This window comes from Apis cerana, linkage group LG1, assembly GCF_029169275.1.
Source record: "Apis cerana isolate GH-2021 linkage group LG1, AcerK_1.0, whole genome shotgun sequence".
Lineage (NCBI taxonomy): Eukaryota > Metazoa > Arthropoda > Insecta > Hymenoptera > Apidae > Apis > Apis cerana.
This window is the reverse complement of record NC_083852.1, coordinates 5,475,182-5,498,847: the sequence shown is the minus strand read 5'-3', so window position 1 is coordinate 5,498,847 and position 23,666 is coordinate 5,475,182. Positions and strand designations below refer to the sequence as shown.

The 23,666-nt window shown below is 29.0% G+C and overlaps 1 protein-coding gene and 2 long non-coding RNA genes across 13 annotated transcripts in view; 2 read left to right on the top strand and 1 right to left on the bottom strand.

Moving 5' to 3' along the window:
• LOC107994887 (uncharacterized) overlaps window positions 1–23,666 on the bottom strand; it is a 156,984-nt gene that overhangs the window by 9,615 nt on the left and 123,703 nt on the right. For all 11 annotated transcript variants that reach the window (XM_062079600.1, XM_062079589.1, XM_062079582.1 and 8 more), the window contains 2 exons: window positions 13,495–13,825; window positions 279–502 (listed from right to left, as the gene is read on the bottom strand). In XM_062079600.1, the coding sequence (XP_061935584.1) occupies window positions 279–502; window positions 13,495–13,825 (555 nt within the window). The remainder of the gene's footprint in view (window positions 1–278; window positions 503–13,494; window positions 13,826–23,666) is intronic.
• LOC114577152 (uncharacterized) lies at window positions 11,310–12,029 on the top strand. Its single transcript, XR_009831245.1, has 2 exons — window positions 11,310–11,505; window positions 11,682–12,029. It is a non-coding gene; the product is annotated as an uncharacterized LOC114577152 (long non-coding RNA).
• Window positions 20,521–23,442, top strand: LOC114577151 (uncharacterized). Its single transcript, XR_003696971.2, has 3 exons — window positions 20,521–21,476; window positions 22,395–22,904; window positions 22,980–23,442. It is a non-coding gene; the product is annotated as an uncharacterized LOC114577151 (long non-coding RNA).

Sequence of the window (23,666 nt, the reverse complement as noted above, 5' to 3'; positions counted from 1 at the left end):
AAACAGATTGATTTTCAATATCGAAATTATTCATTCCATAAATTCGCCCGAAATCATGCTAGTTTGCTTGTTTAAATATTTCATATTAATTGTTATTGATATACGTGAATATCTGTTCCATTATAATTTGCACGATTATTCGTTAAAATTCGATAAATATATATATTTCACGTTTAATGTTATATTTATTTTGTATACACATAGAATAATATTTTTTCGAAATGATTTAAAATAAGAAAATTTCGAAATAGGATATGAGCTACTTTAAAGTTACTTACTTGTTTAATCCGTCCAGATTAAGAATTCCAATTTCACCGAAAAAGTCCCCGGCTTCCATGGTTGTTAAAACTCTTCCCGTTTCACTAATCACCTCTAAAATCCCGTCTGCTATTATGAACATTTCTCTAGCCACTTCCCCCTTTCGACATATCGAGTCGCCAGGCGTGAATATATAAGCTTTCATTTTTAACACTAGATCGTGAAGAAATTCGGGTTGGCACTCCTGCAAACATAGAGAAAAGAACGGAATGAGTGGAAAATTTAAAAGAATCTCAAGGAAACAGACGTTGTAAAATAATTTCAAAACAAAGATAAAAGTTGATCAAATTGCAAAAAAATATTTATACATTTTTCGAGTTATAAATGTTTCGATTTTACATTCGAAACGCCTGTATTTAGGCAACCGGTCAAACGGTCTAGCGATCAGTTGATCGAACGTACGGTTGCCTATACACAGGCGCTCCTCGTGAAAAATTTAATTCCACATATGTAACTCAGAAAATATCTTTTCTTTTTATCTTAGCGTTTAGAATTAATTCTTTCCAATACCTTATAATAATAACTTTTAATTTACGAATCATTATTATTCCTAATTAAATTACAGCTTTAAAACTTTTATTTTTTAAAATTCTTGCTTATCCTATATTATAAAGAAAAAGAAATTACTTAAACAACAAAGAAGATCGAAGAACGAATTTATACGATAATATTTCCATCAAACTGTTTTAAATATCCATTGTGCACAACTTTCTTAATAAAAAAATTATTTAAAAATTATCTATCGTTGCTAAAAAAAAAGAACAGAGATCAAATGACACATCGGTATAATATTTGTTACTCGGTGTAACGTAACGATTTCCTTTTGTCCACTCGGTTTACAATAGACTTCGTTAAAATACGATCGTATTTGCGTGTACACAAGATCGCATGAGTGCACAGTGTACCGTGGACGATATGGTAATGAAAGGTACGTTAAAGGCTTCATCGAGGCGGACACGGTAGCGGCAATTAAAAGTCGCATAAATGCACCAATTACCGGGCAATTGTAATTACCGGTTGTAGAAAAATTCTTCTCCTCTGTTACGGTTTTTACCTGGGAGTCGCGTGTTTGTCAGCAACACACGATTGTAGTTGGATTTTCACCGCACGATTGAGGTACGTTTTATCGTGAAAGAATAACTTTATTCCTGGGAAATAACGTCCGTTAAACAATTACTTTTCTTCTTTGTTAAAATTATACGTATATATACATATATTCATTGAATTCAATTAAATATATTCGTTTGGAAAAAAATTGGAAAAATTATCTTTGAGTTTATTTTTTGACGATGTATTTGATGACCAAATTCTTTCTAACATTGTTTCGAGTCGGACAAACGTTTAATTATTATCATTATAATACGAAGGTCACGGATAGAATATATTCACGCATGTTAGTACAATCGCATACGCAAAACGACTGAAATTAGCATCCCTCTTATCGATTCCTTGAGGACGACCTTGCGGTTTCTGCTCTCACACAGGATATCGAGAGGAGGGTGAATATTAACGGATGCTTGTCGTCTTTAAACGCGTGCAGAGGCGCGTTCGTGCATGCTTATCCATAAACGTAAATAAATATCGGGAGAAACGGGAGGATGTGACGTAATTCATTCAAACACTCTGCCCTTTCGTTTTCTTTCCTCATTCCAGAATCTTTCTTATTCCTGGAAATTTCCTCCTATCGAATTTTATTTACTATTTTAATTCCTATTCGAATTTCTGTTTATAATCATTCAAAATTTTCTGAGACAAATTTTTTTTCTCTCGAAGAAAATACCTAAATTTTGAAAAAAACAACACATATTCTCTATTTTTAAGATAATTTAAAAATTAAATAGATATAACATTCTCCATTTGATAAAAGCAATTCTTTTCAACGTTTATTCATTTCTTTCATTTTTCTCTCGTGAAAAAGTGATCTTCCAACGAGCAACGCACGCTCCTCGGAATCGGCTTCGGAATAATGGAAATTTCACGAAAATATTATATTTCCACGGTCCATGAAGACCTTCCCGTGAAATCTTCTCTCTCCTGTATCGCATTGAGGGGAGGATGCACTGGTAACAAACGGATGCAGAACGTGCTCGAGGATAGGTCTTGTGCCGCCACAACATGTCAATACGCTCGTCGAATCCGAGACGATCCTTTTCGATGCGTATTACGCGTAGCAAAAGATTATTTTATCCGAAATGTTCAATGTGACGAACAAATTCATTCGAAATCGAATAAGATTTTAAGAAATGATTTAAGAAATTTTGCACGTAAAAAGCAGTTGTGCGTACGAAAGAAAATTAAATTAATATTAAATATAATCTGTCTTTCGTTTTCAAATCTCTTCTAAATTGTTAATATATCTCGACGAATTAATGAAAAATAATTCACTTGAAAATAAAAAATAAAATTACACTGTCTATCTACAAAATAGAAATAAATAACGAATTCTTTATTTGGTAATATTCGGTGTAGCCAAAATAACTGTAATTAAATTTTCGTGGTGGATACAAGGCAAACTTCGTCGTGAAATAGAATTACGAAGTAAAACTCATTTTAACTGGAACTATAGTTTCACACTGCGATGACTCTATTATTGTTATATTTCGAATTGTTTTTAATTATTCGAATTTCTAATTCTATAATGATAACGTTAACGGTATATTCAATTTTAAAATTGAATTATATATCGATTAGAATAAATCGGGATAAAGATGGATTTACCCCCGAATTTTCCACGTGTATCGTTGTTATTATTAGTTTTGATAAAATTAAATTCACTCTTACGCAAAGAGCGAGCTTCCAATCAATCCATTTCCGCTCGAAATCAGGATAACTTGTATCTTTTGTGGCCTAAAATTAGTTCGAGTCGCGTTGCTTTATTTTAAGCTTCGGTTGCTTAGGCAAAATGAATTTTCCAAGAGGAATTATTTAGAGGGAATACACGTAAATAGAAGAAGAATTTTATTTAACGTGGAGATTTAATCGATCTTGAATTTGTGCAAATTTTTATATTAAAAAATTAATATCCATCTTTATCATTTTTCTAATTTTGAAGAAAAAATTAAAAATAATGATATAAAATTTCTTTTTTTTTTTTTTAAATTCCTTCTTTCACTGGTTCCGTCCATGGAAATGATTCAAAATTGATATTCATAGATACGTGAAAATGTTCATTAACAGTGGCCAATAACAGAAATAAAAATAACCTGTTTTGCAAACAATATGAAATTATTCACTGTTGAATATTTATACATACCGTGTCACCGATTCGTTAAAAACACATTCAATGCAATGAAATATGCAATACACGATTCTCGGCAATGTGCGATATTCCTTTATTCTTTTCCGAATGGAACTTCATACATAATTCTTCGTAAACTATTAAAAGAAAAAAAAAATACGAATATTTCTTCTCTATTAATTTGTTATGGTTTCATTCATTCACAAAATTCTCTTAACAAAATGCAAATTTCAAAAAATTTTAATCGAAGAAAAAAAAATGCTTATTACTTATTTAAAATCGAACGAATAACAGTAAAGTATTTATTTATCTTCCAAACAGAGCGTATTTCATTGTTATCATATCTAATAAAAATTTTTTTCTCCACGAACTTAACTCCTATTTATTTTCATCGAGTTTATAGACCGAAAAAGCGAGGACAGTTCTTTAAAGCGGACAGTTTCAACTGTTGCAGCAAAGACATCATAAATCCTTCCTCCTTTCTTCTCTATTCGTAAATAATGGCTCCGTTGGAGAAACACGTTCGATCACAATAAGCAAAACGTCTAACGCGTTTCAACGAAACGTTCGGTTACTCGATTTAACCACGCTCGAATGGCTATCCCCTCCTCTCCCGCTTCCCCCTCCCACGAAATCTGATAACGTAACGATGTAAGCCAGCGAATATCGCGTTTCGTTCCATTCGGAGAACAAATTTTTTTCCAACGGGACGTTGCTCGATCCTCTGTGGGATTACCGAACAAAAAGTCTTTGCTTCCTTTGTCGTGGAGTATAATGGATTATCACAGGCGAAAAGTTTCACGATCTCTATCTTTTATCTGCGAGTTTCGCAATTTGTGACACTTTTTTTTTTAGAAATTTTCGAAAGTTTTATCTCGTCGAATATTTTTCTTTTTTTTTAAACCTCACTTTTCTCCCTTTTATAGTCACTCGATTGATCCTAGTTGTATTGGAATTTGGGGAAATTTCGAAGTAACGAAATTACTTTTTATCATTTACGAGATTTGATTAATATACCTATTATTTATTATTTTTTCAACAATTTCCAACTTAAATTTTTTAATTATTCGTCGAATAATGCAGTAAGAAGTATAATACACGATAAAACTGTATATCTTTCATTAATTAAATCAAAATTACTCGTATGATAATGTTCGGGTAACTTCGGCTAACATCGGGAAATTTCGGGTAAAGTAATCGCGGTTTAAGCAATGAATTATATCTAGTATTACAGCAGAGCCTCGAGTCTCCGCTACATTTTTAATCCATTTAAATTTAACATTACTATCCGTGTTAATATAAAAATATTTTTGAAATAATTATCATATTTTCGGTAATAATTGCTGTTGAATTTTAATTTCACAAAGAACGTAACACCGTACAATTACACCGTAAAATTTGATATTTTCCACGCACGTACTAACCTCATTCTTATTCACTCGAAATAGTTTCGCAATTTTATGTCGAGTTTACAACTAGAACGAGCAAAAACATCTTTCCTCTACGGAATATTAATAGTAAAATAATAATAATAATGAAATATTAATAATAAAATAAATTTAATTTGATATTTTATCTTTAAAAATCCTTCAAGCAAGAATGTATCTATCCAAGACTATCATATAATTGTCTTCATTCCATTGAGATTGCTTTAAAGTACCTTCTCCACGATAGTGCATTAGAAACACTGGCAGGCTTGGATTAATTTTACCCTTCGCTGAAATCTTATTTCGCGATAAAGTGTTACACTCATTGTTTCTCATTACCTCTTACTAAATAACACGTTGATTGCATTCTCTTAGGCAAGAATTCCTCTTTCGTATAATTTTTACGCCAGAAACTCTTTTTTTTTTTTTTTTAAATATCGAACATCCAAAATAAATATCAACGATTTTTCTTTTCAATTTTTCAAATGGAACTCAAGCATATTTGTTTTAATCTGTATAAAATTTTTCAATCAGATATCTCGGTTAATTAGCATAGCTCCCGAATAATCGGATTCCTCGCGATATTTGACTCGACTCGTATTAAAACAGACTTTTGTCAAAGTCCCGTATCTCCTTAATTCCGATGCATCTCTTTTGAAATTCTAATTCCTTTCCCTTTGCAAGATAGGAAGCTCTGCTTTCGTTCTCTCGACTATATCTTGGACAGATACTAATGCTTCGGTTAATCATTAATCAATCTCGTTTCTTGGTTTAGCTTTTTTAAAAAAATTTCCACGAAATTTTGGATTAATTATTTTGGAAATAAACCGGGAAATATTTTTTTTCTTTTACATTTAATAAAAATATACGATATTTGAAAATTTTTATTTTCAAATTATTATAAATAACCGTAATAATAAATTATTACAGCGATAATGAAATATATAAATCGAAAGGTCGAATATTTCCACTTTTTTCCCCGAGTTCTTTTCTTCCACATATTTTTTTCTTCCTCCAATATGGTTCAAAGTTTCGGAATCCGTTAGTATACACTCGAATCCATTCCTCTCGATCTTTTCCTCTTACTTCCCCATCTTTCTCTTCCAAGTTTCAAAGAAAGAGTTGTCCACCACCGGGAAAAATTCCCGCATCGTTTCCAATCCAAGTTTTATCACGTTATTCGCTCGAAGAAATACACTCGAAAACTTGAAAATCCGATAAAAAAATAAATAATGAAAGATTGTAAAACGTATCGATAAATCGCGAGAAGGAAATTCTTTTTTTATCGCGTCGAAAGAGTTATTTTCGAAAATCGAACGATCCAAAAAAAAAAAAATTAGAAAATCAACACTCGAAAGAGAAACGAGACGATTCGATGTTTGACGTACAATGTAAGCGAGATGAGAAGTGAAATCAAAGGGCAGATGTATACGTCAGACGTTAATTGCATCAGTGGCTGGCACGAGACGATTGAATTCGTGATCTGTCGTTGCCCAAGGCTGAATAGATTTCACGTTAAATCGATTTCACAGCGAGGCAAGTTTGTTGTTCGAGTCACAGGCCGACGATCGTACTACTTTGATTCCCTTCTTTTTTTCACCTCGAATTTATACAACCGATCTTCTTGCTTGTTGAATCTAAATGTCTTTTATAATTTTCGATTACTCCGATCTTAATAATTATAATTATTTATTACGAATAAATATGGTATAATTTTTAATTGCAAAGGGAATATATCGAATTGGTTTCTATTTACTTGAAAGAAATTATTATCAAGTGGCTGACACTATTCCATTGTTGTTCGAATACGTTGTTTAACAATTGTTTCACGACGATCGAAATAAATTAAAAATAAAATTATATAGAATATTATAATAATAAAATTATTAAATGTAACAAAAGAATAATAATTTTTTAATTTTTTTTTAATATTATTAACGAAGCTTTTTTTTTTGAGAAATTTAAATTTTCTTATATGTGAAAATTATCACAACGCTTTTTTTTTTTGAATGATTTAAAAACCGAAATTTAAAATGATACAAGATTTTGGAGAAATTGAAATTTGTACAAAAGTATAATAAATGGTAAACTTGAGGAGGTTAATAGGATATTTTTATAGTTTACCATAAATTCCATTTCGAACATTGCATTGCATTTTTCATCGTTTCTGCAAACGATTCTCGACCATTTTCATAGAGACATCCGCAGAATATCACTCGAATCACTTGATGGGTTTGAATAATTGCTCTCTAATATTCGATCTCGACCTGGATCAGACATTAATTGGAGTTCAGGAATGCAGCGAAGTAACACGTTTTGATTAAAATTGATGGGCAATCGTGTTATCTATATGAGCTATAAATTATAATCCAACAAGGGAGTTACACGGATAATTAGTTTCCATCATTACTTATTTTGATGGGAAATTTTAGAATATTTTTTTTACCATTTTTACCTCATTTATTTTAGAAATCTCATCGCGTTTATTTTCATATTCATTTCCTTATCATCGTTTTTATTAGGAGATAAAATTCCTTTTCAATTTTCAAGAGTTTTTATTTTCATTTTTATTCCTGTACGATCAACTTAGAAACTTCTTCTCGACGTTAATTTAAAGAATCTTATGATATTTCGCATTTTTTTTTTTTTAAGTTTCATTTTTTGGTTTGTTGTAGATACGTCGAAAAAGTGAAAAGTTTTTATTAATCTCCCAAGTTCTTTTTATGCTCGTAACTTTTCATTCCAGATGCCTTTGATTTAAAGAAGTTTTTAGAGACTCGTAACTTTAGAAGCGAATACTAAAATTTCTTCATTCATCTTTAAATTTTTATCCCGGTTGATAAATCGAACTGATAAAATTAATGTTCTTCTTTTTTCTCGCGTTTCCGAAAGTTAAAACGTATAATAAAGTTTCCCTTTTGTTGCATCGAAAAATTCCTCTGAAGGTACGTTTTATTTTTTATTTCAAGTAAATATTAAAAATTTGATCCTTTTCTTTCGATCATCTTACTTTTTTTTTTATCTATTTCCAATGTATTACTCTTTATTTTTGTTAATAATTATTCCATTAATATTAAGGGACAAAATTTCTCTGAGAAATATTTAATATAATAGAAATTCACCACTTCCCCTGAAGAGAAGTTGATTCAACGAATAATAGCTTATTAAATCCAATGTTAGTTAAAAATTAAATTGGAGGCGCCTGTACGCAGGCGACCAATCCAGCACAGCTGATTGGACGGCCAGGTTGCTTGTATACAGGCGTCCAATTAATTGCTTTTTTTTCATTCAACATATTTGCGCATTAACTTTTGTTTTTACGATCGATCTAACAAGTATCCTACATTTTAAAATATTCTAAATTATCGAAATTAAATATGAAAATATAAATATGCGAAAAAAATTAGATCGAAAATTTCCATATTCTTTATCCGATTCTTAAATAAAATTAGGAACGAAAATCAATTAAATTAATCTCATTGAAGCATAAATATAAACATTTCCTTTTTGATTAAAACTGGCCCATAAGAAAACCGAGCGATAAAACGCAACGATGAAAATGACGAAAGGCAAGAGACAATTTATGAGATAAGAACTTCTCTTCCTCGGGTCTCGTTACATTTTTCTTTCGCCCGTGCTTTCGAGTACGGAACGCATTATACTTGCAAACCTCGCTTACACGTACAACCGAACAGAAGCGGTTGTATCTTCGGCTATATTATGACTCATAAAAAGAGGGTACAAGTGCGAACTCTTGTTCCCTCGTTATTCTAAGAAACTTTTATTACCGCATTGACGAAGGGAAATGTAGTTTTGTTCTTCATGAACAATTACTACCTTATCCTCTAATCTCTCCCTCTCCTTTAAATTCTACACTTCTTTGATTCTTAAATTCTTGATTAAGAAAGCAGTGATGTTTTAATAAATTGGACAATTTATGGAATTTCTTCTTTTTAAAGAGTTTTTTTTTTTTTTCAGTATGAAGTCCTTATATCAAGGATTCAACGAGTTGAGAATATTTTTTAAAATTATTAAAATAAACAGAGATTGAAGAAAAAATTTTGAAATATGAAATTTTATTTTTTTTACTTTTTTTCCCCTTTCTAAACAAACTCATTATTGTTTCCAATGTTTGATTATAAATATTATAACTTTGCACGTGCACGTTTACTCTTGATATTACGGTATACATTGTAAATATTAATTATACAAGCAATGCGCTGTACTGTTAATGGTATTTTTGTTTTCTTGTTAAATACGTGTGGGAGTAGTGTGTATTCCTTGTATTATTAAAGAATAAATATTATATATAAATCATTCTTAAAATGTTCCTATTTCCTTCGAAAATTAAAAATATCCATAAATTTATGGAGAGAGGGGGAATTGTGTCTTGAAAAATAATTGCAATAATTCAAGATTTAAAATGATCACCCTTGAATTTTAATTTCAATTAGAGATTAAATTAACCATCAATCATTCGATCAAAGATTAAAGAATTGCAATCGATAAAATAACATTAAGATCCATCAAACAACATTTTACATTTCAATTTCTCAGAAAAAAAAAAACTCAATTTTCCTCGAGTATCGTCCTCGAGTAACGTCGGTTTTTATCGCGACGTTCTCAGAAACGGTGGATTAAAAGTATCCATCCCCTCCCCTCCCCTTTTTTATGAGGGTACATCGTTTCTTCAGACTAGGTGCTATAATTCTCGAATGTTTCTTTCATGATTATTCGTAACATAAACACGTTTCTTTGTCTACCTGTAAATTTCCAATTTATCTAATAAGTGAAACGAACGTTATAATTTTAATATCATATCGATATTATTTAATACGATATTATTTACAATCGATATTATTTAATACAGGATGTTAATATATTCGTAAAAATATTTTCGATATCGGAATAAATAAGAAAATCGATATACTTTTCGTATAGAAATATCGATTTATACGTTACAAAGTTTGCGAAGCGAGACGAAGATACGGAGAGAAATAAATGGTGGTGCGACAAAGAAGGAAGGAGCTGTCGCGTACAATTGTTTTTTTTTTTTATAAAAATAAATCTTAATCGAAATTTTTACTATATACTAATTTTTTGATTTTTTATCGATTCTTCAGAAAGTATTCCATGGATAAATAGAGAGATATTAAATATAATAGATAACTCATGGATGGGGCGAGTGTACATCATGAAAATAATAAAAAGAAAAAAGGAAAGAGATAAATTTGTCCTCGAAAAAGTAGAATTTCTTCTCTCTTTTTTTTTAACGTGTAGCCGAGCTACATTTTTATGTATGTATTTTTTTAAATCATTTATATCAAAAGTATGGCTTGTATTTCTGACGAAGTAGACCTTCCATTAATTTTTGTATTTTTGTATTTTTAATACAAGATCGTAAAACAGAGAGCAGAAATTTTTCTTTCCATTTTTAGTGAAAAATATTGTGAAGGTTAAGAATTTTGATATGATTCAGAATTTATACCGCATAATTATTTTTCTTAATTTAAACGTGATTCAAAAAGAATAATATAAAAAGTATCAAAAATATCAAAAACGATTATTTTCTTTTATAAATGAAATTTATCGGAAAATCATTTGATACGGTTTAAAAGTCCAATAAATAGGACTTTGATGCCTTTTTGTTGAAGATATCATCAGCGCCCTTTCGCCATATAACTGGTTCATAGAAAGACGAGGATAAAATAAGAAGATATTTCAACTGGAGAGAATGGTATCTCATATCTTTTTGTTCCTATTTCAATGTCTTTCTTTTCTTTGCTTCTCTCTATTATCACCACCGTATTGACAATAATCGATACGAAAGATATATAACATATAACTCAATTTATACGTATTACCTATTCAGATATATGAAAAAAAGTGTTTGAGAAGCCAGTGATGTAAAATTTAAAGTAATGATAAATATTATATGAATATGAATATAATATTCAATATTCAGAAAGGAGTAAAAAAAAAATTATAATACGAAAAAATTATAAAATATAAAAATTGTAATAAAATCAATAAACTCTATTATATATTGCATATTGTATATATAAGTAATTTTTAAATATATTCCACTAATAAATAGTATATTAAGAGTGTGCAATTTTGCTCGAGACTTGGTAAATCCGAACTTCGGGTCAGTACGGAAAAATTCGGGCAAAATCGAATGAAATCGGGCGGGATCGGGTGATATCGGGTGATATCGGGTGGGATCGAGTGGGATCGGGTGATATCGGTTAATATCGGGCGGGATCGGGTGATATCGGTTAATATCGGGTGATATCGGACGATTTCGATAGTTTTCGGGATTTTAATATTATTCCAAATTACAAGTGTGGATATACCTTTTATGTGTAATTTAATTTTCAATTTGAGGTTAATTCATTCATTAATCGATCAAAAGTTGTCGTGTATTTTTTTTTCGTTTATTTTCTATGTATAAAGAAATGTAGATGCTCGTTTGACCGAAATAATTTCAAGAAATGATGAAGATAACATTGCATCTAATAGGTTAGCTTAAAATGCCATACACATTAGTGATTTAATCGATTCGTCAATTGAAAATTTAAATATATAAAAAAATTCTTAAGTATAAATTTATATAAGTTATTCATTAACTTTTCATTTAATAATATATATCTTTGTTAAATTAATATAAATTAATATAAATATATTTCGAATTTTAGTGATAATATTTAATATATATTATAATTACAATTGTAATTGGAGTAAATGATTTGATAATTTAACACATTTATCGTTGGAATATCATTTCGATTCGGATAAAATCGACGATGAAATACGTAAAGACTTTATCGATCACGTTTAATGGCAATTTCAGTTCAATTCGGTATGTTCAAGCATGAATTCTCACACGACCTGACAGGACTCGAGGGCAACTGATCTTCTAATGGATCTAGCTTCCAAATTGCTTATAGTTGATGTTGAGATCGAATGGCTATACGAATCAAGCATATATGCATGAAATTATTGTTATTAACGTTTATCGCAAAATACCAATACTTTTAAACCAATTATTTCGTTATATTTATAATTCTTCATTCCCATGATTCATTTATTAAATTTCACATAAATAAATCTTGATAATTTTATTTTATTTTTTTCTTAGAAATAAAAATATTTATTTCAAAATCTATAGTTTATAATAAAAATTAAATTATATTCAAGATTAAAAATTTGAATTAAATTTGATGATAATGTTGATAAAATGATAATGATAAAAATCGATCTCTGAAACAATTAATTTAACTTAACGCAAGGGATGTATCTTCTTGAAACATTTTTTCAACTAAATATAGATTAGTTAATGTTTCGTGTTAAATAAACAAGCCTTACTTCCTATGTATTATATTAGCAAATAATGGTTCAATTAACCTATTGTTAACTTGTATGGTAAACAAGCACAACGAGATTGAACCCTTAACAATATAATTTCAATAATAAATAAATTTCTTTAAACGTGAAATTAAAACAGTTTCAAACTTCAATTGCATTAAAAAACAAGTTTTTGATACTTTATGAACCATTCTTGATGGTTCATTCTTTTTATCATTGCAAAAATTAAATCTACCTGTATTTTGCGTATAGAATACACAACTCTTCTATAATTATTAACCTTATAATTTAAGCGTTTATAATTTATATTATCAGCTTGAGAAACTTCATAAGGGTGTTCATAAGGGATGAAAATAAAATCTCCAATGTTGATAATTATTAAAAGATTTAACAATTTTAAGGATTTTCAAATTTCAAATCTTATAGTGAGCTTTAGAGAATATATTCGATAATTAATATTTTGATAATTTATACTTTCCTTTCAAATATTTTTAAATAGCAGAAACAAAAGCTAAGTATTGAATAGAAATCAATAGTCACGTTGGAATCCCCCTTTATATAGGATTATTTCTACTATTTCTAAGAGAAATGAGGGAATTTACTAATAATTCAAGCAATCATCGCATTCCTTTTCCCACTATAGTTCAACGTTTTGATTAAAAATGCTTTCCTTGAAATTGAAAGCCATATTACAAAACCTTGTCTGACTGAAGAATTATTTATTCAAGTCATCGATCCATCGAATAAATCGTATGATAATATGAATTGGCAGTCCCAAATGTTTTGCTTATAATATCACAATATTTCAAAATATATGAAGTTACAAAGAAAATAATTAGAATTTTTTTAATTGTTTAAAAGTTACGAAATGAATTATCTTTTCTATAATATTTAAATTAAATTATTTTTTAATTACAAGTTTAAATCAATAATATTTTCTACAACGTGAAGCGAAGAATGTGAAAATATTAAAACTAATAGTAGCTTTTTAATGTAATAAGAGAAAGAGAAATGTCTTAGAACAATTATCCTATAGATTAATAACCGACAAACAATAAATAGCAAGCACAATTTTACGTAATTCAACTCACCATCCAAACAAAATATTACACTTATTTGAAATCAAATTCGGCAAGACCTCACCTGAAATATGGTGACTTTTTTCAATACGGACAAATTCACATGCAGCGCCAATTCGGTCTTCAATTTGTCAGGTAACAATCCGAGAGCGGTGTTGATGTCACCTCCACCCTGTATCCTACCCCTGGACCAGCTGTAGTCGTACCATCTCAGCACCCTCCTCTTCATTCCGCCCGGTACTTTGTGGTGTCTCATATATGTCTTTGCACCGTCCAACAGTCTCTCGAATTCCAGCCGATTCGCGTTCCGGTTGGTAATCACGTTTCCAACTTGACCGACGATCGTCGCGAATATGAAGACGCCGATCAGGTAGCTCACTATCGTGAAGACGTACCTACGGATCAGGAAGCGAGAAAAAGAGCCGATCAGTCCAAGGAGGATGTGATCAGTGTCCTCGGTTCATGGACGAGCGGCCCCCGCCGGAGCCTTTCTCCTTTTTCTCTCTCTTTTTTTTTATATTCTCCCTATATTCTCCTCCCTTATCTCCTCTTTCGTTCGTTCCTTCTTACTCCTTTACCTTTCTTCCCTTTCTAGCCTCTCTCTCTTTTTCTCTCTCTCTCTATAGCACACGTTCGACACACTGCTCTATCTATTCTCATGACATTCACACTAGAGATGATGATTTTCCTATGATATGTATTGAAATGTATATCACGATCATTATTTGAAATTGTGAATTTTAATATATGGATATCGATACAGGTGTATCGAAATATTCGAGTTTAATTTATATTTATGTTTTATTTCGTGTAATTTTATTGGGATTAAATGATATTTGAAGAAATTGATAAAAATAATTTAATTATTAAAATTAATAATAATTAAAACAAGATTATTAAGATTTTCTTGCGAATGATAATAATATGATTCTATTTTTTTTGTAATTTTATTAATGTGACACTTGTTATATTATGCATTGTCATTATTATGCACTCATTATCATATGCATATTATCAAATCAAAAACAAAATAGACGATTTCTTGAGTAAGCTTCATTAATTCCTATTGTTTGTTATTAGCTGCGATCTAAAATTATATTTACATTGCAAATTACTTGTAAATGTACTTAAATATTCATTAATAATTACATAGAACAGAATATGAATATATTAACATAATATACTTGGAATCATATATTTCAATACATACTTGTATTAAAAAATTCGTGTATTAAAAAATATGTAGTAGGCTAATGAAAATAAGCCACATGCCACTATACTATAACATTAGATAATTAGATTTTTTTTTCATCAACCTATACATGTATGTAGACTACAACATAGGAAATGGAAATCTCTATACATTCTCATCATGATGTTCACATATGTATATGTATATTCACGTACATACATATAATTTTCTTGCTCAGAAAAATTTTTAGGAAGATATGGAGATTTTTTACGAATACGAATTGCGGTAAGAATATTTTTCGAATTTCCTAGAGGAACTATCGAACAATTTCCTTTCATAAATTATTCATGAGGAATGCGACGAATCGGAAATTGAAATTTTTTTGTTTTTTATGTCAAACGCGAACATGTGCTTTGGAAAAAGCGAATTTTAACACTTTTTGACCTCCTAAAAGTCAGATTTTATACTCGTTATCGATGATCTGGCTATTTTTGTTACGTTCTTTGCAGAATTTCGAAAATTGATATTAAATTGATGTGTCGTTATTTCGATATTATTTTTGAAAATAAAAATATAAATATAAATAATTTAAAAATTGTTTTTTTAGAGTTTATAATAAAAATGGGGAATATTATTTTTTAAAATAAATTTACATACGTTTTGATTAATTTCAATTTTATAAATTTAAATTATAGTAAAAGTGAAAATAATGAATTCAAATTTCATTATTGATTTTTTGAATTTATTGAGATATTAATTATAATCATCTATCTATATTATACACATTATAAATCTGTAATTCAAAAAAAAAAAAAATCATATAAGATAAATAATTTCTCGAATATGATAAATCTGATCTCATCTCTAGTCAATTTTAAATAAAACCAAATTTTCTTTTAATTCTCTTCTATCTCTTTACACCTATCGCTTCCGGTTCACGAAGGACGAACATTTTTCTGAGCGATTCTTTTTCACCCTCATTTTTGCATTTATATCACGCGATCACGTAACCGCTCAGATGTGCTTCTAAGAATTTATATCACTCACGCACGCATACATATACACGGGCAAAGAAGAGACAAGTTCGTGTATTTCTATCTCTCCAATTTTTTCTTCCTTTCTCTCTCTCTCTCTCTCTCTCTCTCTCTCTCTCTCTCTCTCTCTCTCTCTCTCTCTCTTTTCGTTCGTTCATTCTTTAACGAAAATTCTCATCCACCCACTTTCTCGCCTCCTTCCACCCCGGAATTCTCATACTTCCTGGAGCGTGTCCATGTTCTCTCAGACTCTGTCTCTATTTTTATACTTTTCAGCCATTCGTACTCCTCGTTCCCGCATCTTTTCATTATCTTCAAGCCAGCTGAGGCTTTCTTTCTCGCGAATCTAACATTGATAGAAGCCAAGAAAGAAATTTTTTGGCTTCTTCACGTTCATTGATATTTTTATACGAGACTATTTCATTGAAGAAAGAATCTTTATGGAAAGAATTTTTATCATTAAAAATTCCTGCACAAATTTCTTTTATAAAAACAAAAATATAATATTTTTCGATCCCCCATAAATCCCTAATTCTTTCTAAAAATATCCTACACTAAAAAAAAAAAAAAATTTTTTTTTCAAAAAAATCGATAATTTCAAAGAATACGATAAATCTTCGAAGAAAGACAAGATAGGTTTAAGATTTTCACAAGGAACTCGGCAAACTGTCCTCAAGAATCTTCGGGTCAGGCCCGAAGGCTTAAGGTCAACGAGGAAGATTCGATTTGCGATTTTCGTTGGACTCTCGAGTTGACGGTAGATTAAATTTCACCCATACCACTTTCGGTCGTACCAACCGTCTTCTTACTCTGTATTCGTCCTCCTTCTCGAGCGTGTGGGAGAGAGGGAGTGCGCCAAAAACTCTCTGGTCATTAAGCGGTCGCGTCGTTAGGCGTGTTGCCAGATCTTGGAGAATTGGAAATGCAAGCTGGGTCAGCTGTAGAACCACGAAACGTCACTCAACGTGGAAAAAGCGGTAGAGAATATTTCCTCCCATTTTTTCTCTCTTTCTTTTTTTCTTTTCTTTTTCTTTTTTTTTTTGAAGAAACGTCACGCTTCAACTCTTCGTGTATCTTAATGATCGCGTAGAGAGAATCGTGGACAGGAAACGTGGAAGCTATCAATTTACCAGGGTAGACACTCTCTCTCTTTCTCTCTCTTGGCATGGTGAAAAATTAGTTCGCGGCACGTCGTGCCTCGGAAAGACACTGTTCTCACCCGTGATTAAATTGTTCCGTTATTTAGCTTTGTGAGAAATGTGTGAAGTTAGGCAGTGGTGATTAATTCATTCTTGGATTTGAGTTATTTTAATTTTGCTTATATGTATATTAGCAGTTAATAATATATTGTAATAATTTTTATTATTAGTAAAAGATATGTGATAAATATCAATAGAAACTTTATTTTAGTTATATTAATAAATTTAGATTATAAAAGTCTAACCTAACTTTTAGTCAATTTTATAAATTCTTGGAATATATGTTATTATTACATTTAGTTAGTATATTAAAATAATAAAAAATGTTTAAAATTTTGTAAAAATTGATAAACTTATGATATATGAATAAACGAAGAGATTTAATATTTTTATATCACTATTTAAACAAATTTTAATATTAGTACGAGTTAAAATTTGTTAAAATTAAATTTTTTTATTTATTGCATATATGATATTTAATTCTTTTGCATTTAGTTGCATTAAAAATTATATGAATATATAACATCAACATTTCAATCAAAATATTAATAAATTTGATAAATTCGACGTTGAATTTTCATTACCCATAATCTCTCTCTTAATCCATCATAATACCATTCCATAATTAATCTATCAAAAAGTCTTTTTCGAAACTGATAAATTTTCCTCTAAAACTTTTCCTACAATTTCTATACTCATCCTTTTCTTGATTAATAAATCCAAGGACAAAATAAATCATCGATAAATTTCCTTCCTGAACAATATTCCATCGACATAAAAATGCGATTACAGAGCAAAACAATGTCGGTCGAAGGCGTAATCCCACTTTTCCTTCTTATATTCAAACGATGAGAATTAAACTTGGAATAGCCAAGTTTCCATTCCGTTCAATTTATGACACAATATCCTGGACAACCTTGACCGTAGCCTAATCTCCAACGTCTACGAGATCCTCGATATTTTAATCAAAGCAATTTCCTCGGTTTCATTTCTCTGAAATTATTTTTCCAAGTGGTGGAGGCGAAGAGGTTCGAAAGTAAGAAACCTCTCGAAATGGCTTCCGCGTTCCGCGAGGTTAAGAAGTGAGATTTAAATTCTCGGGGGATCGACCTTTTCTTCTGCTCTCAATTCATCCTAATCTTCCTTAGCGTGAAGTATCATGTCCTTTTAATGGGTTGAATAATTTTGAACAAAGTTTTAATTTTGTCATAATTTTTGAATTTTTGCGATTTAATCTCTTGATTTGTTAAAACCTAACCTAATTTAATTTCTCTTTCTTAATATTGAAATATTATTTAACGATATCATAATTTTGAAGTAATATTTTATTATATTCTTTGAATTTTCCAATCGTGATTTATTAAAATCTAATTTGTTAATTTAATTTAGCTTAACCTAATTTTTCTTTCTTAGTGTTGAAATATTTTATTTAATGATTCTGAAAATATAGTTTTAAAATTCTAATTCTATCATCGTATTTGAATTTCCAATATTGATTTATCAAATTTTAATTTATTAATTTAATCTAACTTTGATCTAATCTAATTTTTTTCTTTCTCTAACTTGAAGGTATAATTTTGAAATTTTAATTCTGCCATAGTTTTTAAATTTCCATGAATCCAATCTTCATTCACCAAACTTTAAATTACTAACCTAACTTAATCTAATCTATAATCTAATTTTTTTTTCCTTAACATTATTTCGAAAAAAAAAATAATTTTAGATACAATTTACGATATACTATATCATTCTAACCTAACTTTATGCGATCAATGGTCTGGAAATGAAACAATTGGTTATCCGGTATTGCATTTTCCTTATCTCTTTGTTCACGGATGGCACAATGCGATCGACAATGTGTCACGTGACGTGTTATTAATTCTCGCGTAGAGTGGGGAGTGAACATTTGCGCGGGAAAATTCGATCTCCCTCAGTGGAAATTGTATCGTTGTTGGACGGAAGTGCCAAATCGGGGTGGAATTACGGTGAGAAACGTACTCGTAAGTCCTCGATTAATTTTATTTCGATGGAAGCTAGGTTTCGACTTGGTTACCCGCTTCCAGCCACTAAGGTTTTCATTTAAGCCAGCTGCGAAATATCGCGCGGGCTTATCCGTCGACTCTCTTCTCTTCGGGAATTTCTTTTTTTTTTTTTGTGGAAAGTAGATGGTTATTGGATACGAAACCGGCTTTATGGCGTGGTACGTTGTTCCTTGTTTTTCCAATCATCGTCTTCTATTTCGTTATATTTTTTTGAAATTTTTACTTGTTGAAATTTTCGAATGTAGATATTTATATTTGAGTAAAAAGATTTTTATTGTGGATATAAGAATATTATTTTTTAATAAAAATTCATCAAGTGTTATTAGGTATATGGTTTTGATCAATATTATCTATTATTTTAAAATTAAAAAATATTATTAATGATTGCTAAGAGATAAAGATATTATTTATTTTTTCAAAAGATATTGAATTTTTTTTGTTGATTATATTATTCTTGCTCTGGGAAATCTATATATATATGTATCTAATCGTGTTAAAAATAAGATGCGTGGATATTGAAGATTTTTTTGTTAGAATTTTTTAATAAAAATTATTGTAACTTAAAATATTTAGGAAAAATGAATTCTTGAAATAATAATGGATTATTTGGAAATATCTGAATTGTATATGAAAATAAATTTCATATGTACTAGTAAATTCTAATGAATTTTTACTTTATCAATTCAAAGTGCAACGCGAGAAAATAATAAAATTTTCCATGTAAATGATAAAATGTATTCCGTGTAATATTTTTTTTATATGTCTTTTTTATTCAAGGTTCAATATTTCATATTAAATTACCATTTGATAAATTTTTAGATTAATAAATATTGAAAAATTCATGATCGATATATGTGTATCCAGAATTTATACATCGATATATATATAATGTTTCTCATAATATAGTTAAAAGTTAATATTATAACATATTTTTAAAATATTTTTTATTAAATTATTTAAATTAATTTCAGAATATATATTTTAAACGAATATTTGAAATATTGAAAACTCAATTTAGATTTTATCAAAACTTTTCAATTTAACAATTTACACGAAATATCCAATTTATTTCAAAAAATCTCAATCTGTTAAATTATTAGGGGAATCTGAGTATAAGATTAAAATTCAGATGAATTTGCATTAATTTCGTGGCAAGAAAGTAAGCATTTCTTGAAAATTACTTTCCACTTTCCTGGTATGCAAATTATTTTTCAGAAGAAACGGAATGAAAATCTTCTTCCTTAATTTCACATTGAAATTCATGTTCCCCTTGATAATAAAATTATTTTCGCAACGTTGATAATTACCAAGTAACAAGTCCTTCTAAGATAAGTGCCTAATGAAGTTAATCCCGACGTTCATTGAAAACGTAATAGCATTGCAAATTTCCTGAATGTTCGAGTTTTCAAACTTTCAATTACGATTTCTTCCTTTTACACGCAATTTTCCACGTAATGTTACAATTAAAATCAAACACAAGAATTTCATTAGAACATTGAACTCGAGCAAAATTAAAAATTTCATGTTTTTTATTCTCCCTTGACAAATTCCCTGTATAAAATGTTCTATTTGATTTGGAAAGAAGATTATAAGATTTTATATCTCAGATGAATTGCCATTTTTGTGCAAAATCAATATTTGTATTGTATCAAGTTATCTTTCTTTTGATAAAAAAGTGAAAAAGTAACTAACTTATAAAGAAAAATTTATATTTAGATAATAGAAATTTAATATTTCTACTGTTAAATTGATAGCAGATTCATTGAAATGCAGAAAGAAATAAAGTAGAAAATTATTAAATATTTTAACAAATTGATACTTAACAAAAATATAAAAATAAAATCCAAAATCTTTAACTTTTTTGATAAATAATTAAAATTAAAACTTTTAAAGATTTTATTTTTCTTCTATTATATTAGGTTATAGTTTTTGTAATGTTTTGTAAAATAATAAAATTTTAATCCTTTCTCTAATATTAAAATATTCTTTTTCATTCTACCTATGAGTAATTAAATCTATGAAAATTTAATATAATTTTCAATCTTATATCTAAAAATTATCCATTATTTATTCTTTTTATTCCCTCTATTCACATTAACCTATCAATTCATCTGCTTTAAATCAATCTTCTCATTTCAAAATCAGAAATTTTTCTCCATTTCTCCAGAATAAAAATGTTTCATTCCATGATCATTTTATTGTAAGAAATAAAAAAATAGAATTCGTCTAACCTTGAAATTATTCGCACAGTAAATTCCATCCAAAAAGAACAAACACACCACAATTCAAAGATCAACCATAGAATATTTTATCCTAGCGCTTTCCCTTCGAAACTTTTGCAAATGAATTGTCTATGCCTGCCCTCTATCGGTTGAATTTCCTTCGATCGGGCCGCCATTACGATAGCGAACCGATGAGGAAGATAAGGTTAACAATATCGAGGATATTCCCGAGCTATCGACGAGTACTATAGTTTAATGTCATTGAATTACTCTCTATTGGAAGTGCACCCTTTATCTCTGAAATTGAGTGCCAATTTCACTTTATTAGCTTGTGGACAATTGTGATTCAATACTGAGGTAATTTTTCGTTGTTGCAATATAGATATTTTTTTGATAGCTATTAAAAGCAATTTCGATCTTTTGTTCTTTTCTCGTATAGAAATTTTTTATTTGCAAACAGAAAACGATAATATTTATTTCCACGGCAATAAAGAAAATATTAATTTATTAATTTTTAAAAATGAATGGATAAAAAGAGTATTTTTCAGATATTTTTATATTCGTTCTTCTTAAAAATTATATTTTTGGGAAATTAATTGGAATTTATAATGAATTACTGCAACATCATTATAACAATCATATCATTATATAACACTACTATAAACATTATCGTAAATTATCACAATGTATTTAGAATGCATTTATTCTATTAATTTCCATACAATTAATGTATAGTATACTGAAGTACATATCAATTAATTTTATCTGAAAAATATTAATCTTTATTTGAATATAGATTATATAATAAATATAATATTAGAAAAGAATCATGTAATAAAAAATTATGATTAATACAAAAAAAAGTGAAAGATTTTTCGTGGATTACGCTTAGAAAAACAAATGTAATTAGAAATATTATTTCTCATAATAACTCAGAATCTTTAATTTCGAAAGTTAAAGTCAAAAAAGTTCCGACAGATCAGGCAAGATCATAATACATTGTGTTATTCCATACTTATTTTAAAATTTGATTGTGTGGATCAGCAATAACCGAAACTTCGTCGATCGCGCCCGAAATTTTCCGATCTGACCCGAATATATTTTCTATCTAAAATATATCTTTCCATACGAATTTTTTTCTCTCATAACCAGTTAAATATCTAATTAATTAAATTACAATGATATACATATAAATATTACGTTGAAAAATTTTAATTGAAATTATAAGAATCATATTTAAAATATCACTATTCTCAAAATCTATCAATGTTTCAGTAATCGAGTTCCATTGTGTAATGACACCTGCTACGAAGATAAGTAAGTTCCAATTGCATGACAATGAAGAATGCTTCAAGACACCGTTGAGCTTCTTGCCGGTACTTAATACGCTCGATCGAAGAACGAATGAAAATTCCATGGAAGGGGATGGGTCTGCTATTGGCCGATAGAATATTCGCCGAGGTATTATTCAAATTAGATGGAATCGACTGTCGTCGACCGCGGGTTAGGACCGTTTGTAATAGAGCTAGGCCAGAATTCGAAATGCCACCGATAAAGGATGGGTTTCACCCGCGTTCCGAGAAGAACATTCCCCTTTGTCGTTGATACTCGCTCAACGACACGCTCACGTCGACCGAAAACTTCACGATGTCTTCAATCCACTTCTGGTGAACAGTAATCTTTTAGAGACTTTCAGAAATATTGAGATCGGATGAAGAAATTAAGACAAGGATCGTTTCAACTTTCAACTTTGTCTTTAAAGGATCTTGGATCTTTATTGTGCAAGTATATCTTTTTTTTCTCTTTTTTCTTTTTTAGAAAATGATTTAAGTTAATAGATTTTTCTTTTCTTTTTGACAGATTATAAGTTTGTATGAAGTTGTTGTTGAAATGTAAAGCAAAGAAAAAAAATGTATTGGATATCACAAAAGCTAATTGAATAAACTGAGAAAAAAAAATTAAATGTACTGAGAAAGGATCTTGCTAAATTTAGATTATTTTTTATCTTCGAGATATTAAATTATTGGATATAATAATATATTACTATTGATAATATCGAAAAATGTTTTTAAATATCTGAGAAAAGTAGGATGAATAATTCTGTCTCACACGAAACTTTATGAATATAATATAAAACATAATGAATTGATTACATATGAAAAATTTTTTTAAAGTTTCAATATTATTTATAATTGTGTATTACAATTTTTGTTTTTTAATCAAATATCCCATTGTAAAAATTTCCAACTAAAATTATATAAAATATGAAAAAAATTAAATAAAATATTATAGAAAATAAATAAAAATTTGAGATCCTCAAAAAGATTTTACATAAAAAAATAAATTTCTTTATGTATATCTCTATATATATATACAAAAATATCAGGTTTTTAAAATTTTTTTGTAATATATGTACATATATGTACACATTATTTTTATATTATCAGCCATTATTTACATGTTGTGTTACATCTAGTATCCTGAAAATTGCTGTGATTGAATCTATCTCCATGTATAATATTTTAAAAAAGAAATTTCCTAGTTATA